Source organism: Leucoraja erinacea, chromosome 2, assembly GCF_028641065.1.
Source record: "Leucoraja erinacea ecotype New England chromosome 2, Leri_hhj_1, whole genome shotgun sequence".
NCBI classification, from domain to species: domain Eukaryota; kingdom Metazoa; phylum Chordata; class Chondrichthyes; order Rajiformes; family Rajidae; genus Leucoraja; species Leucoraja erinaceus.
In genome coordinates, this window is record NC_073378.1 from 119,670,283 (window position 1) to 119,686,894 (window position 16,612).

Here is a 16,612-nt window from a genome sequence, read left to right on the forward strand (position 1 = left end):
ACTCCAGAGTGTACAAGCCCAGCTGCTCCATTCTCTCAGCATATGACAGTCTTGCCATTCCGGGAATTAACCTTGTAAACCTACGCTGCACTCCCTCAATAGCAAGAATATCCTTCCTCAAATTAGGGGACCAAAACTGCACACAATACTCCAGGTGTGGACTCACTAGGGCTCTGTACAACTGTACAAGGACCTCTTTGCTCCTATATTCGATTCCTCTTGTTATAAAGGCCAACAAACCATTCACTTTCTTCACTGCCTGCTGTACCTGCATGCTTACTTTTATAGACTGATGAACAAGGACCCCCCAGATCCCGTTGTACTTCCCCTTTTCCCAACTTGACGCCATTTAGATAGTAATCTGCCTTCCTGTTTTTGCTACTAAAGTGGATAACCTCACATTTATCCGCATTAAACTTCATCTGCCATGCATCTGCCCACTCCCCCAACCTGTCCAAGTCATCTTGCATTCTCATAGCATCCTCCTCACAGTTCACACTGCCACCCAGCTTTGTGTCATCTGCAAATTTGCTAATGTTACTTTGAATTCCTTCATCCAAATCATTGATGTATATTGTAAATAGCTGCGGTCCCATCACTGAGCCTTGCGGTACCCCACTAGTCACTGCCTGCCATTCTGAAAGGGACCCGTTAATCCCTACTCTTTGTTTCCTGTCTGCCAACCACTTCTCTATCCATGTCAGCACTCTACCCCCAATACCATGTGCCCTAATTTTGCCCACTAATCTCTTATGTGGGACCTGATCAAATGTTTTCTGATAAGATTAGATTATAATATTAGATTATAATACTAATTCATAAGATTAGTCAAGCATGATTTCCCCTTCATAAATCCTGACTCGGACCGATCCTGTTACTGCTATCTCATCTTTTATAATTGACTCCAGCATCTTCCCCACCACCGATGTCAGGCTAACTGGTCTATAATTCCCTGTTTTCCCTCTCCCACCTTTCTTAAAAAGTGGGACAACATTAGCTACCCTCCAATCCACAGTCGATAGAACATTGGAAAATTATCACCAATGCATCCACGATTTCTAGAACCACTTCCTTAAGTACCCTGGGATGCAGACCATCAGGCCCTGGGGATTTATCAGCCTTCAGTCCCATCAGTCTATCCAACACCATTTCCTGCCTAATGTGGATTTCCTGCAGTTCCTCCGTTACCTCAGATCCTCTGGCCACTACTATATCAGGAAGATTGTTTGTGTCCTCCTTAGTGAAGACAGATCCAAAGTAGCTGTTCAACTCATCTGCCATTTCCTTGTTCCCCATAATAAATTCACCTTTTTCGGTCTTCAATGGTCCAACTGGTTTTAACTATTTTGTTCCTCTTCACATACCTAAAGAAGCTTTTACTATCCTGCTTTATATTCTTGACTAGCTTACCTTCGTACCTCATCTTTTCTCCCCGTATTGTCTTTTTGGTTATCTTCTGTTGTTCTTTAAACATTACCCAATCCTCTTGCTTCCCGCTCATCATTGCTACGTTGTACTTCTTCGCTTTAATTTTTATACTGTCCCTGACGTCCCTTGTCAGCCATGGTCGTCCCTTTCTCCCCTTGGAATCTTTCTTCCTCCTAGGAATGAACTGATCCCTGCACCTTCTGTATTATTCCTAGAAACACCAGCCATTTTTGTTCCACTGTCATCCCTGCTAGAGTATCTTTCCAGTCAACTTTAGCCAGCTCCTCCCTCATGGCCCCATAGTCCCCTTTACTCAACTGCAACACTGACACCTCCGATCTATTCGTCTCCTTCTCCAATTGTAGATTAAACCTGACCATGTTATGGTCACTGCCTCCTAATGGCTCATTAACCTCAAGGTCCTTTATCAAATCTGGTTCATTACATAGAGATATAGTGTTTAGAGATATAGTCTATGTGGAGACAGGCTCTTCAGGCCATCGACTCCGCACCGACCAACAATCACCCATACACTAGTTCTATACTACATGGATGGTGACGAATAAAATTGACCTTGAGTTTGACTTTGGTAGGGGCAATTAACAGAAGTAAATTAACCTACAGACTTGCACGTCTTTGGAATGGGAGAGGAAACCGGAGCACCTGGAGAAAACCCACACGGCCACAGGGACAATGTGCAAACTCCATACAGACAACGCCCAGTCAGGATCACACCCAGGTCTCTGGCTCTGTAAGGCAGCAACTCTACTGCTACACCACTGTGTCATGAATAGTCCTGATAACAAACCTAGTACATCTTTTCTGAACCACTTTACTGTCAATTTTGCATCCAATTTGCTACGTCACCCATTTGATCCAACCATCCAGACTTCCCCACCATATAAAACCTTGCCAAAGTCCTTACTGAATACCATGTAGAGAATACCTACCACCTTGCCCTCGTCAATCCTCATGGTTATCTCTTTAAAACATGCAATCAAGTTTGTGTGACTTGATTTCTCATGCCCAGAGCCAGTCTGTTCATCTCTAATAAGCCTGAGAGAAGGCTATAACACCTTCTTTCAGTCTGCCTGGGCTTACATGATCTCCCGGTTGGCAAACACTTTAACTCCCCCTCCCATTCCCACACTGACCTTTCTGTCCTGGGTGCCCTCCATTGTCAGAGTGAGGTCAAACACAAAGTGGAGGAACAGCACCTCATATTTCGCTTGGGCAACTTACAACCCAGCGGTATGTATATTGATTTCTCTAGCTTCAAGTAACCCTTGCTTTTCCTCTCACTCGGTCCCTCCACCGTCCGAGTCGTCCTACCAGTTTCACTGTGCTCCTGTTGAGTTTCAGTCTGCATAACTCATTATCACCTACCCCACAGCCAACAATGGACCATTGTGGGCTCCAGATTTCCTTTGATCACCTTTGATCACCTTTGCTTTTTGCATATCTTTCATTTATTTGTTCTATTTACCTTCAATTGTTCTCCTTTCCTTTCCCCCAGACTCTCAGTGTGAAGTAGGGTTTGGACCCAAAACGTCGCCTATTCCTCTATCTCAAGCTTTTTGTGTCTACCTTTAGTGTAAACCAACATCTGGACTTCCTTCTTACACATCTAATCAGTCACCTGTCCAATTGCAATTAAATCCTTTCTCTTATAACTCCCTCCTGTAACTTCTCCCCCCCCTAATGAAATGGAATTTCAATCGTGCACTGAGGGCATTAAGTCTAGAAAGGACATAAAGTGCTGGAGTAACTCAACAGGTTAGGCAGCATCTGTGGAGAACACGGATAGGTGACTTTTCAAGTTGAGACCCTTCTTCAGTAGGGTCTGAAGAAATGTCTATGACCTGACGTCAACTATCCATGTTCTCCAGAGATGCCGCCTAACCTGCTGAATTACTCCAGCACTTTGTGTCCTTTTGTGTAATAACCAGCATCTGCAGTTCTTTGTTTCTACAGTAGTTGGTGAGCCTGCGCTTGGAGTATTGTGTTCAGTTTGATCACATTGCTATGGGAAAGATATAATTAAGCTGGACAGAGTGCAGAAGAGATTTACGAGGATGGTGCCAAGATTCGAGGGACTGACTTATTGGGAGAGGTTGGGCAGGCTAGGACTTTATTCCTTGGAGAGTAGGAGACTAAGGGGTGGTCTCATAGAGGTATAATGATCATGAATGCGCACAATCTTTTTTTTTTCTCTGGGGAATCAAAAACTAGATGGTATACTGTAGGTTAATTGTGAGAGGGGAAAAAATTAATGGAAACCTGATGGATAACCTATTCACCCAGAGAGAGTAAGTACATGGAACGCATGGCCAGACAAAGTAGTAGAGGCAGATAAAATAGCAACATTTAAAAGGTACATGAATAGGAAGGGTTCAGAGGTAAATGGGTTAAATGTGGGCAATTGGGACCAGCCTAGATTGGCATCTTGGTCAGCATGGATGAGTGAAGCTGAAGAGCCTGTTTCCATGCTGTATGACTCCGAGCCTCGATTAAAGAAATAACTAATTAAAATAAAATGACTTTGCGTCTCCTAAGGCCTAGGAATGCAACTCCTCCTGACATTCGTCTGAAAGCCTGAAGGGCTTTAGAATTTCTCTTGCATGTAAATAAACCCTCGCCTCTTGCCATTTCACTAGCTTAGTGGAAACAAATTAGAAAAATATCAAAATTAAAACTTTCCTGCTGAGTTATGAAAACAGCAAACTGCATAAATCCCAATGATTGCACTAATTTAATCTTGACTTGCCGTTTCAATCCCCTGTTGATATATTAAGAGATAAAATAGATTTACTTGTCCTTATTATTGGAGATGCCAAGATAGAAAGGTTATAAATATAAACACGTTACAATCCTCTCTGGCTATCCGTCCAATCTCACTATCGAGCCTTTAAACTCTTTACATAATGAACCTTGAAATAACATCTTCAGACAGTTGAAAATTCCCATTATCCTTTTAGAGTCAACAGATAATGGTAGCATTCACTATCAATGAGGATGATGCATTATTAGGCTGCAAGGTAAACTGTATATGCAATTTCATTTAAAGCCAGTCATAACAAAGTAGATAAATAAATTGTCAGGGTACATTGTTCTCTTAAAATGAAATACACACGGCAATGATTTACAAATTTGAAATCTGTGATAATAAGCTGCTGATTTTTCAATTTGTGCAAATAATGGGAAGGTTTCCTTTGTCGATTTGCATTTTGCCAAATGGATCAGGGAAAATGATCTTGGCCTCTACTCTCCGATTGGCACCGTATAAGCTCTGGCGACTCTCCACATCTTTAGTTCCAACTCACTCTATTTACTCTGCACAGGGAAATCACTTACTAGATCAACCAACCTGGCTGGTCTTGTACAAACCACCATACATTTGAGTCATAGTCACACAATGTGGAAACAGACCAATCAGCCCAACTTGCCCACACCGACCAATATGCCCCATCAACATTAGTCCCACCTGCCTGCGTTTGCCCCATATCCCTCTAAACCTATCCTATCCATGTACCTGTCTAAATGTTTTTTAAACCTTGCAATACCTCCTCTGGCAGCTAGTTTCATATACCATTTTACACCATTCTTTGTGTAAAACAAGTTACCCTTCATGTTCCTATTAAATCTTTCCCCCCTTCACCTTAAACCTATGTCCTCTGGTTCTCAATTCTGCTACTGTGGGCAAAAGACTCTGCTTTTATCCAATCTATTCCTTGCATGATTTTGTACACTTCTATAAGATCACCCCTCATCCTCCTGCACTCCAAGGAGTAAAACCCTAGCCTGCGCAACCTCTCCCTATAGCTCAATCCCTTGAGTCCTGGCAACATCCTGGTAAATCTTCTCCGAATCCTTTCAAGCTTGACAACATCTTTCCTATTACATGGAGACCAAAACTGAACACAAAACACGTGGCCTCACCACTGATCGGAGTATTGAGTTTAGAAATTGGGAAGTAACATGGCCTCCCAACTTCTAAACTAAATACTCTGACCAATAAAGACCAATGTGCCAAAAGATGCTTTGACCTGTGATGCCACTTTCAAGAAACCATGCCCCATACACTCCTAGATCCATCTGCTCTACAACACTCCCCAGAGCCCTACGATCTATTGTGTAGGTCCTACCCATGTTAGACTTCCAAAAATGCAACGCCCCACTTTGTTCTGTATTCAATTCCATCAACCATTCCTCAGCCCACATGCCCTAATTATCAAGATCCTGCTGTAATTTCTGACAACTCTCTACACAATCTGCAATATCACCCACAGTTCGTACCTGCAAGGTGCTTTGCACTGGGGTACCTCTACCTTGTGGAGGCACAAGGGCACGTGTATAATAAACATGATGAGCAAACTATGGAATAATTAAAACGTGTCTCAATCCATACTATCCAGGAACCAGCCTGCTCCTTTGAGTTTCCTTCCCAGATTCCCAAATACAATGGACAGAACACTTCTCATCCAAGAGGCAGTCCATGGTTGACTGGGCTCTGAGCCATAGCTCGGGCAGTGCCTGTTCGGGCCTTGCTCCTGGTAATTCTATTGGCTTTTGGCATGACTCATATGGACATTTACAAAAACACATTGTACTGATTATAAACATCTTAAAACACTAACAATTATGAAAACATGAAGGTTAAGTAACCCAAACCACCTACCATTTCCACAGAACAGGAAACCTATTTAGTTTAGTTTGGTTTAGAGATAAAGAGTGGAAACTGTCCCTTCGGCCACCGAGTCCACGCCGAACAGCGATCACCCCTCAGCCTAGCACTATCCTACATTCAAGGGACAATTTACAATCTTTACCGGACGGAGCCAAATAACCTACAAACCTGCACGTCTTTGGAGTGTGGGAGGAAATGGGGGGACCTGGAGAAAAGCCATGTGGTCACAGAGAGAATGTACACTCACTGTGTAGACAGGCCGCCAAGGTCAGGATCGAACCCAGGTCTCTGGCTCTGTAAGTCAGCATCACTATCGCTGTGCCACCGTTATTAGAATAAATGGAGCCATGGGACCCCCATCCTTGGTGAAATCTCCCTCCTCAACACAGTGGTGTTCAGTTGTGTGTCCAGCAGCAGAGTGAACGGAGGGAGTGAGAGGGGGCATCTCACTATCCGCCTGTGTCAGCCTTGCTCTGCTGCCCATGCCTGCCACTGGTCTTCGATGCGCTGAAGCCCACGCCGCCAATCGCCGGCCGGTCGTTCCCTTCGCAACATCCTGATGTCAGTCAGCACGATTCATGCCAACATTTAGAACTCTGGCTCCACCACTCAGCGCCGTCTCTGGAAAACTCACACACAAAGCGCTGGAGTAACTCAATGGGTCAGGCAGCATCTCAAGTCCATGGGTGTCACTTATCCCACGTCTTTCAGAGATGCTGCCTGACCCACTGAGCTACTCCAGCACTTTGTGCATTTTTTTTGTGTAAAACAGCATCTGCAGTTCCTCGCATCTCTATTACTGGTTCTGCGTTCAGCTTAATGTTGGTTTCTTACTTTTCAACCTTGGGGATGGGCTGAAATTCTATTTCCTTACCATTTAGATGAAGGCCATTTGGCCCATTGAATCTATGGCAATCCTAGGAGAATTCCCATCAATCGCATTCCCCAATCTTTGTTATTGTTCCCACAATCCCATCACCGTCACCTGATCTCCTGCCGCCTCTCTGTACTGCGGTTGATTCCAAGTGACCAATTGATCGACTAACACATCTTTGGGATATGGGAGAAAACTGGAGTACTTCAGAGAAGCACAGAGAGACCGTGCAAACTCCACACAGATGGCACTGGACTGAATTTGGGCCACTAAAACTGGGAGGCAGCAGTTCTAGTAGCAGCACCACTGAATAAACCTTCTTTACACTGTTCTAAATTGCCATCAGAGATCCGAAGACGTCATAAATACCTTGAACATTGAACACAATTGATGATAAATCTTCATACACTGAATTCATAGCCATATATATTTAATGAAAATTAAATTATATATATTTTAACTCAGCCTGTCCCGCTGAGTTACTCCAGCTTTTTGTGTCTATCTCCTACATATTTAATGAAAAGGTACGTTCGAAGTAAGATGAGGATTCATTAACCAAGTCCCTTGTTTAATTACAATTTAAACTCTGCTCCAAAAAACAAACTATACAAACTTTTTTTTTTCCATTTTTGCATGTCAAACCATTAAAATGAAAACTCGAAATGATCGCCAGGTAAAACAGCTTTTTCTGATACTCTGCATTTACCTAGAAGTGTTGGCATGCATCACTGAATGCCTATGCAACATTAATTAGAGTTTCCAAGATCAAAGCTGATAAAAACCAGTTGAAAGTGACCTACTAAACATGGAACAGTGCATTTCTCCCCTTTGCACTTAGTTTCTGAAGTCCCATTTCCTACCTGTGTCTAAAACAGGAGGCCACGTTCTTACATCAACAGCAGCCCCAGCTTCTCTCGACCTTAGGAGTTTTACAATGAATTGGGATGTCATAATGCATGCTGACCGACTGACCTGTAAAACAATGACTCTGTTTAGTAAGCAACGTAGAGAGAATATCAAGCACAAGCAATGCGGTTCATTGAGGGTGCTTTGACATGCAAAGAAGATTTGTATCCAAAAATAATACCTTTCATTGTTACAACAAATTAATTTTGCTTGCTTTAGATTAGGGTTACAGCATAGAAACAGGCCCATCGAATCGACACTGACCGTGCCTCATCCATTCTAAACATTTCCATGTTACCCCACTTTCTCACCCATTCTCCCTACACAATTTTGCAGAGGCCAATTAGCCGACAAGCCCTAAGAGGCCGGCAAAGGTACAGAAGAACAAGAGAACATTCCTATCGAATGTACAGGGTTTTGAGGGGAGAAAAGATACAGGGAAGATGTTTTTTCTCTCCACAAGAGAATCTGGAACCTGGGGTCAAAGACACAGAGGAACAAACTCCACATAGATATATCCACACACACTCCACATAGATAGCAGTCGAGGTCTGGATGGAACCCGGGTCTGACACTGTGAGACAGCCGCTCGGTCAGTTGCGCTGCCGACCCGCCCTAAATTAACATGATTTAATTTAACTGCACAGGAAAGATTTAGTGTTAAAGGAAGCAAATGCAGCCAACTGGGTCGAGCCAAGAGGGGCAACTTGGTTGGCATGGATGAACTGGGCTGAGGGGAGTGTTTCCATGTGGCATGACGCTATATTAAATAGCCTACTAGTTATTCTGAGACTGGAGTCCCCATAGCTTTGAATAAGATGTTCTTGCACTTAAAACAGGGATGAGGAGAAATTTGTTTAAGAAGGAACTGCAGATGCTGGAAAATTGAAGGTAGACAAAAGTGCTGGAGAAACTCAGCGGGTGCAGCAGCATCTACGGAGCGAAGGAAATAGGCAACGTTTTGGGCCAAATCCCTTCTTCAGACTGATGTAGGGTGGGGGGGCAGGGAGAAGAAAGGAGAAAGGAAGAGGAGGAGCCCGAGGGCTGAGGGAGAGCTGAGAAGGGGAGGAGACAGCAAGGGCTACCGGAAATTGGAGAATTCAATGTTTATGCCGCTAGGGTGCAGACTGCCCAAGCGGAATATGAGGTGCTGCTCCTCCAATTTCCGGTGGTGCTCACTCAGGCCATGGAGGAGGCCCAGGACAGAGAGGTCTGACTCGGAATGGGGAGGGGGAGTTGAAGTGCTGAGCCACCGGGAGGTCAGGTTGGTTAATGCGGACTTCTCTCAAAGAGTTGCAGCCATTGGAATTTTGACCCCAGACAGCTGTGGACGCAGCAACATGAGCACACTCAAAGTTGAGATAATAATAGATTTTTGGACTATAGAAGAAGTAAGGCTTATAAGAAATAGGAAGGAAAGCAGAGTTTAGGCCAGTATCAGATCAGTCAAAATCATACTGTAAAAGATGGGGCTTCAGGGGCAGGGTGCCTCTATTTTTAAAGAGTTCAAAGGATTTTAAGAACTCACACCACGCAAATATTTTTCATTTCAATGATTAATCTAAGAATGAGTCATTTCTTCTTTAGCCTGTGTGTAAACAAAAGTGATGAAACGGCTGAAACATAATCCCAAGCAATCTGTCTCCGGTAAATTCATTAAACAAGCTTCCACCCTGGACTAATGCATTGTGATGGCAAAACTGCCCACCCAAAGCTGAGGGAGTATTTTGATGTTTATTTAAGTTTTCTCATCAATATACATGAGAGTGGAGGGAAATTTAATTGATGCTTTATATAATCCATTCTGAATCATTACACAGTCAATACCAAACCCCAATTAATTCAAAGGTTCGGCAGTAACTGTGTTGCATCGTGCGGCATGGTGCAGCAGGTAGTGCTGCTGCAACACAGTTCCGGCCATTCGGATTTGTCCCTGACCATCACGCCTCACCGTGCAGTTTGTGACAATTGGGTAGCTCGGATTCCTTGCACATCCAAAAGACATGCTGGTGTGTTCAGTGGCCATTGTGAATTAAACCTGAAATTGATGCATGGTGGAAGAATCAGGGTGGAGCTAACAGGCATAAGAAAGAGAGTAGGTTACAGGGCATAGGCGTAGAGTAATAGAGTCATACAGCATGGAAATAGGCCCGACTGCCCAACTTGCCCACACTGGCCAACATGTCCCAGCTACACTTGTCCCACCTGCCTGCATTTGGCCCATATCTAAACCTGACCATTCCATTTACCTGTCTAAATGTTTCTTAAACTTTACAATAGTGCCGTCTCAACTACCTCCTCCAGCAGCTCGCTCCATACACTCACCACTCTTTGTGTGAAAAGGATACCCCTCATGTTCCTATTAATTTTTTTCCCCCCTCACCTTAAAACTATGTCCTCTGGTTCTCGATTGCCCTACTTTAGTTTTAGAGATACTGCAATGAAACAGCCCCTTCGCCCCACTGAGTCCGTGCCGACCAGCGATCCCCGCACTTTAACCCTATCCTGCACACACTAGGGACAATTTACACATGCACCAAGCCAATTAACCTACAAACCTGAACGTCTTTGGATTGTGGGAGGAAATCGAAGTTCTCGGAGAAAACCCACGCGGTCACGGGGAGAACGTACAAACTACGTACAGACAGCACCCGTAGTCAGGATCGAACCAGGGTCTCCGGTGCTGTGGATAAGAGACTCTGTATCCACCCGATCTATTCCTCTCATGATTTTATCTATTGCTCACATGAGAGACAGAAATTGATAACATTGGGGCCTGACCCAAAACGTCACCTGTCCACTCCATTGGAAGACTAGTTAATGGGAGAGATTAGACAAGCTGGGATTGTTATCCATTGAATGGTGGTTGAGGTGTTACTTGATGGAAGTTCTGAGATCAGGAGAAGCATAGATAGGGTAGATAGTCCTTGTTTTTTCCATGTTAGGGGTATCAAAAACAAGAGGGCATAGGTTTATGGTGAGAGGAAGAACTGAGGGGTATGTTTTTTTTAAAAACTCAGAAAGAGGTGGATATTTGGAACGCACTGCCAGAGGAGGAGGTGGAATCAAATACAATCACTACATTTGAAAAGGCATATAGATAGACACTTGAACAGGCAAAGCATAGAAGGATACTATTCTAATGTGGGCAAATCAGATTAGTGTAGATGGGCCATGATATTGGCATGGATATGTTGGGCTGAGGATCCTGTTTCTGTGCTGACAATCCCTATGACTATTTAGAATCCATTCCTGAACTGATCTTCCAGGTATCCTGGAGTTTTTTTGTTGCGTGCTGTGAAGAACAAGCTTTATATAAAAACGCATACTGCATGACCTAATTATTTAAAGTAGTATAATGCCACACCCAGATTTTGATGCACAATTAATTATCAAATAGATTTTTGAAATAACAAAACATGTAACTAATAATTTAAAATTTCTTTACACATTATTCCTTGCAAATACGACTTCAAGGTCGTGCTACTTTATGTAAAAAAAGTTAAAATATTGCTGTCTCATAATCGACAAAGCATATTGTCATCTTAATTCCACAGTACAAACTTTAACAAAGGATTCAGCTTTGCCAGTGTTAAAGCAATGGAAACACTCTGTATTCTGGATCTGCCAGTTAGAAGCTGTATTTTGAGGGGGAAAAAACACACACATCCCACCCCTTCTCGGCTGATTCAGCTCACCTGCTGTGTGAATGAACACCCATGCTGTGAAATCCATTTCATTAACATCACAACAGACAAAGCAAGGAAATGGAACCTTGTGCGAACACGATTGTTTCAAAGCCCCCTGATGTGGGGAGGGGGGGGGTCCAGATCCACAATCCAGAAGCTGGGGAATCAGCAACAGAAAACCACCTGCTGCTTTATATTTATGGGCCTGGAACTCAAACTGACTGCAAAACAGCTTTCCCCAAGCAAACTGATGAAGTTGACGTCTCAAGATTATGATATTGCCGAATGTGGTGCGTTGCATTAAGTGAAAGATTGCTCTGTTAGTAATAGATCATTAAAAAGCACCCCCGAAGGTTCGGGATTTGAATTCTACTCAACAGACTTGATAATAAAAGCTGGGCTGACACTGTGAGGCAGCCGCTCTATCAGTTGCACCACCGACTGTTATTTTGAAAAATAGCCGGGCAGAATTGGCAGATATTGCATAGGAAGGGCTGCAGATGCTGGTTTATACTGAAGATAAACACAAACATGCGAGAGTAACTCAGCGGGTCAGGCAGCGTCTCTGCAGAAAAGGAAAAGGTGACCCTTCTTCAGACTGAGAGGTAGAGGTGTGGGGGGGGGGGTGAGTGAAGGCCAGAACAAATCAGGGCTGGTAACAGATGACCTCAGGAACGGTGGAGTCCATAATGACCTATTGTTATCTGGGGGGGATGTGTTAACAAAAGGGTTACATGGGGGAAAACAGTGGAACTAGTAGGATGACAGGTGGGGAGGGGGGAGAGGTGGGGAGGAGGGAGGGAATGCATGAATTACTTGAAATGAGAGAAATCAATGTAAATAATGCTGGATTGTAAGCTGCCCAAGTGAAATATGAGGTGCTGTTTCTCCAATTTGTGTGTGGCCTCACTCTGACATTGGAGGACTATAGTTACCCAACCAGATGCAACTAAATTTAAAGTAGCTCTTTCTTCCCAATAACCCTTTCTGGCTTAAGCCCTCCCTTCACCACCTCCAGTTTAAATTCCATTTGGAATATTTTGGAGGACCAAGAAACCAAGAACCAAGAGGAGGCCCAGGCCAGAAAGGTCAGTGTGGAAATGGGAAGGCGAGTTAAAATGTTTGGTGGCTATGGCGGGTATTTATTTATCACCCAACATCTCTTTAGTTCAGTTTACACAGTATGGAAAAATGTCTCAAGGGCCTCGACCCGAAACGTCGCCCATTCCTTCTCTCCAGAGATGCTGCCTGGCCCACTGAGTCACTCCTGCATTTTGTGTCTACCTTGCAAATTGTCTCGGCAGGTCTCTCTGGGAGATGATTGAACTAAGTTTGACAAGTGGCCACATGGAGGAGATGTTAGTGCAACACCATTGGGTATGAAGGGGTGCGAGAAGAAGATGTATAACATGGAGTCAGGTCCAACCTCATTAAAATGGTGGAGAGGACTCATGAGGTTAACTGCACACTCTTGGTCCCACCTGCTGTTCACAAATTGGCCTGCATGCTTCCTGTAGTATGACAGTGACTCCACAGTGTGGGTGCTCTAATGGCTGCAGCGTCCTTGGGGATATCTCAATGTAATGGGAGGTGCAATATAATTGGAATTATTTGCTTAAATAATGGCAGCAGACAGCACACACGCTGTGGAGCCAGTGCTTAGCTCGAAAACCTTTCGAGGACAGCTTCCCAGGTTAATTCTCCACTTCACCAGAAGCAGCAGCATGCCCTCCTTTACATTAGAAAGGAGCATGAAAGACACGGCTTTCATTAATGGCATTGCTGTAGAATTAATGAACCATAGAGCGGAGCCTTGAAGCAAAGGAAGGATATTGCACTGTCTGAGGCTCCGTTCAAAAATAAAGCAGAGGGTTTGACGGACAAGAATGAATATAACCTCATAATCTGAAGGTCAGAGATAAATAATGAGATTTTTTTTGCAAATTATATATATCGCCATGGTCGATTAAGCAGATTTCCAGTAACAACACTTCCAAACACTGAACAAACCGTGATCATCATTATTCATTCAAATCACTGGATCCATTTATCAGTAATTAAAATTGTCTTCCGTTGGGTCACCAGTATGTGTATTTTGAACAGGCAAACAGATCCACGAGCTTCCAGCTACCGACAGAACATTTGCCTCAAGCCTGGAGCTTGTTAATGGTGACTGTAGTTTTGTTTTGTAAATATTTCACCATCAGTATTCACAAACTTAAAGACAGTTGGTAGGTAAATGTATGTGAGCATTTGTGGTCACTTAAAGGTTATGGTGCTACATTGGCAAGCCAAAGGCACAAGATCAAATTGTCTTGTTGGAAAAATGAAACAGATTTCAATAAATCTCATCATTTGTGAACAAAGCCCAGAAAATAAAAAATAATCACGACAGGTACATTAATAACACTTCAGGGTAGAGATTCCGTGTTCTGGGCAACTCTATATTCACATTACAAGGTTCATTCCTAACTGACAGTAAATAATGTGTTGCTTCTATTCTGGGGTCAAATAATAAGCTGCAGCATCTTGCAACGCATCCCAAAAGAGTGCGGCACAAACAAAAAGGCAAATAAAGTGCAGGGAATTATTCGAGAATGTAAGCATAGTGAAAGGCACGCAGGCAAAACAACCAATAAAATTACTAAAAGCAAAAAAATAAAATTGCCGATGATGGAAATAAAAACAAAAAATGCTGGAAATGTTAGGCTGGTTGGAAGCATCTGTGGAGAAAGCAGCAAAGTTAATAGAAGTTGACCAAGGCATTGCATCTTTACCCTGGTGGACATTAATAAACCTAATGCTGAAACATGGATCCAGTGATTTGGATGAATAATGATGAATAAGTTAGTGATTTGGAAGGTGCTAGTTTCTATCTATCTCCAAGCATGCCTCTCAAGCACTTCTCGCAGTGGCAATTTATACGAGTATCCCAGTTAGTTCTCACAAACAATTCTGCCATCTCTAACTGCACGTACGTTAATAATAGTCGCAGTGTATATCAGAACCATTCAAAACAAGAACATTTACCGCTGAAGCTAATTCGCCAGTCAAGCTTGATTAGCATTAATAAGGACTCCAGAAAAAAATCTTGCATTCAATTTTACTGAATAAGAAATTATCATAATATTTCATCTTAAATGCAGTTTGATAAAACATTGAACAGTGAATTCTCCAAGTTTAGGTTACACGTCACACATTTACCCCCCCCCCCCCCCCCCCCCCCCCCCCCCCCCCTCTCTCTTTCCTGATCCCATTGCACATTAATTCTCCCACTATCCTATCCTCCCACTCCCAGCCCCTTCTCCTTCCCTCTGGATTTACATTTCACTCCTTCTCTGCTTATCAGCATCCTATTGTCTCTTTTTCTCCTTCAGTTCTCTTTTATCATCCTTTTGGCTCCTTTTCATCTTTGTCCACCCCACCCATCTACCAATCAGGGAAAAAAAATCCCTTACCTGCATCTACCTATCATTTGGCAGTCCTTGTCTTGCTCACCCTCTCCCCATTTTTAAAATCTTACTCTTCCCCCACCACAATCAGTCTGAAGAAGGGCCCCGACTCGAGATGTTGCCTATCCATGTCCTCCAGAGATGCTGCCTGGCCTGCTGAATTACTCTAGCACTTTGTGTTCTAGGTAAGATTCCCACAGCTGATACATTCCTTGTGATTGCATGATAACGCATGGAGTATCTGTCACCTGAGTCAGCACTAAATTGGCAGGAATAATTATAGGAGGAAGAATTGAGTGAAAATACGTCCCAGAAAGTAAAACCTGCACCTACCTCTACTATCATCTTCACTGTGGGTAACGTGGTAGCAATATTCTGTGGATGTGGAGGTCGAACAGTTATTGGCACACAACCTGCATACAGGCATCCATAAAATGCCGCAATTAAGTCTATTCCTGCATGAGGGACAAAATATTTTTCACCTCAGTATCTGCATTTTAAATTATAAAACGCCATGTTAGCGCAGCATAGACTAGTTGTAAGGTTGTCTCTAAAAGCCACCTAAACCATTTTAAAAAATGTTTAAATTAATGACGCTCAGCTGGTCAAAATATACACTTCCATTAAATCAGACAGTAGATTTTTACCACATTTACCACATTCACAAGGCAGGCTGAAGAGCGGAAGGATGCATTAAAGGCAAAATATATAGTCTCTCTCTACCTGGTGGATAAACCAAAGCCACGTGATCTCCATCCTGTAGGTGTCCTCTCTCCATCAGCATTACTGCTATTTTCTCTGCTCGTTTATGCAGCTGAAGGCATGTTAAAGAATTGGCTATTGTTCCCTGATCAACAAAATATAAGAGGTGAATTGTGATTACTTCATTCACGATTCAATGATCCTTAATGGAAATTTTGGAAGGTTCGAGAATTAGGAACGGCATTCGCACCCAGTATCGGGATCCACATTGGATATTAACTTTTGAAAATGTGTTCATCAATCAGTTTCTACTTCCCTTTTGTATACTCAAGTAAAGATCATGGCTACATTATAGTGTTGTTACAATCCCTGCCATCAGTGGCGCTATAGACCTGCAAACTGCTGCGCATGCGACTCGAGAGGCTGTGGGGGCGAGGAAAATGCAGGTTTTTTATTGGTTGTTAGGGAGGGATTTCCTCGTACGACAAGCTTATGACGTAGAGGAAATCTCGTTCTGTCATCCCGTTCGTGTTTTTTTTTTCAACACGACATTGCTGGTCCATTGAATTGCTGGATTTGAAAGTCGGGCTCAACTTCAACGCATTCAAAATCACGGATCGCAAATGCAGGACAAAACAAAAGGTATGTAGGATGTTTATTGAACATCTTATCTAGTTTTTGGTGTAATTTCATTTTAATATGATGATGCGAAATAAGCCAATTAGGCCCCGATATCAGCAACATGATCATTGTCCGTATTTTGTGTAATTGTCTATCAATGATCAATATTTTCATACTAAATATCTGACTAAAAACTTTCACTGTACATACAGAGCCGATTGTGGCCGCCGCATGTTGAACTGTATGCATCTGT

At 43.1% G+C, this 16,612-nt stretch overlaps 1 protein-coding gene across 5 annotated transcripts in view; it reads right to left on the bottom strand.

Annotated features, from left to right (window-relative positions):
• Positions 1-16,612, bottom strand: part of LOC129714836 (disco-interacting protein 2 homolog C) — a 540,592-nt gene that overhangs the window by 74,504 nt on the left and 449,476 nt on the right. For all 5 annotated transcript variants that reach the window (XM_055664689.1, XM_055664698.1, XM_055664678.1 and 2 more), the window contains 3 exons: positions 15,760-15,883; positions 15,370-15,491; positions 7,850-7,961 (listed from right to left, as the gene is read on the bottom strand). In XM_055664689.1, coding sequence (XP_055520664.1) covers positions 7,850-7,961; positions 15,370-15,491; positions 15,760-15,883 — 358 coding nt within the window. The remainder of the gene's footprint in view (positions 1-7,849; positions 7,962-15,369; positions 15,492-15,759; positions 15,884-16,612) is intronic.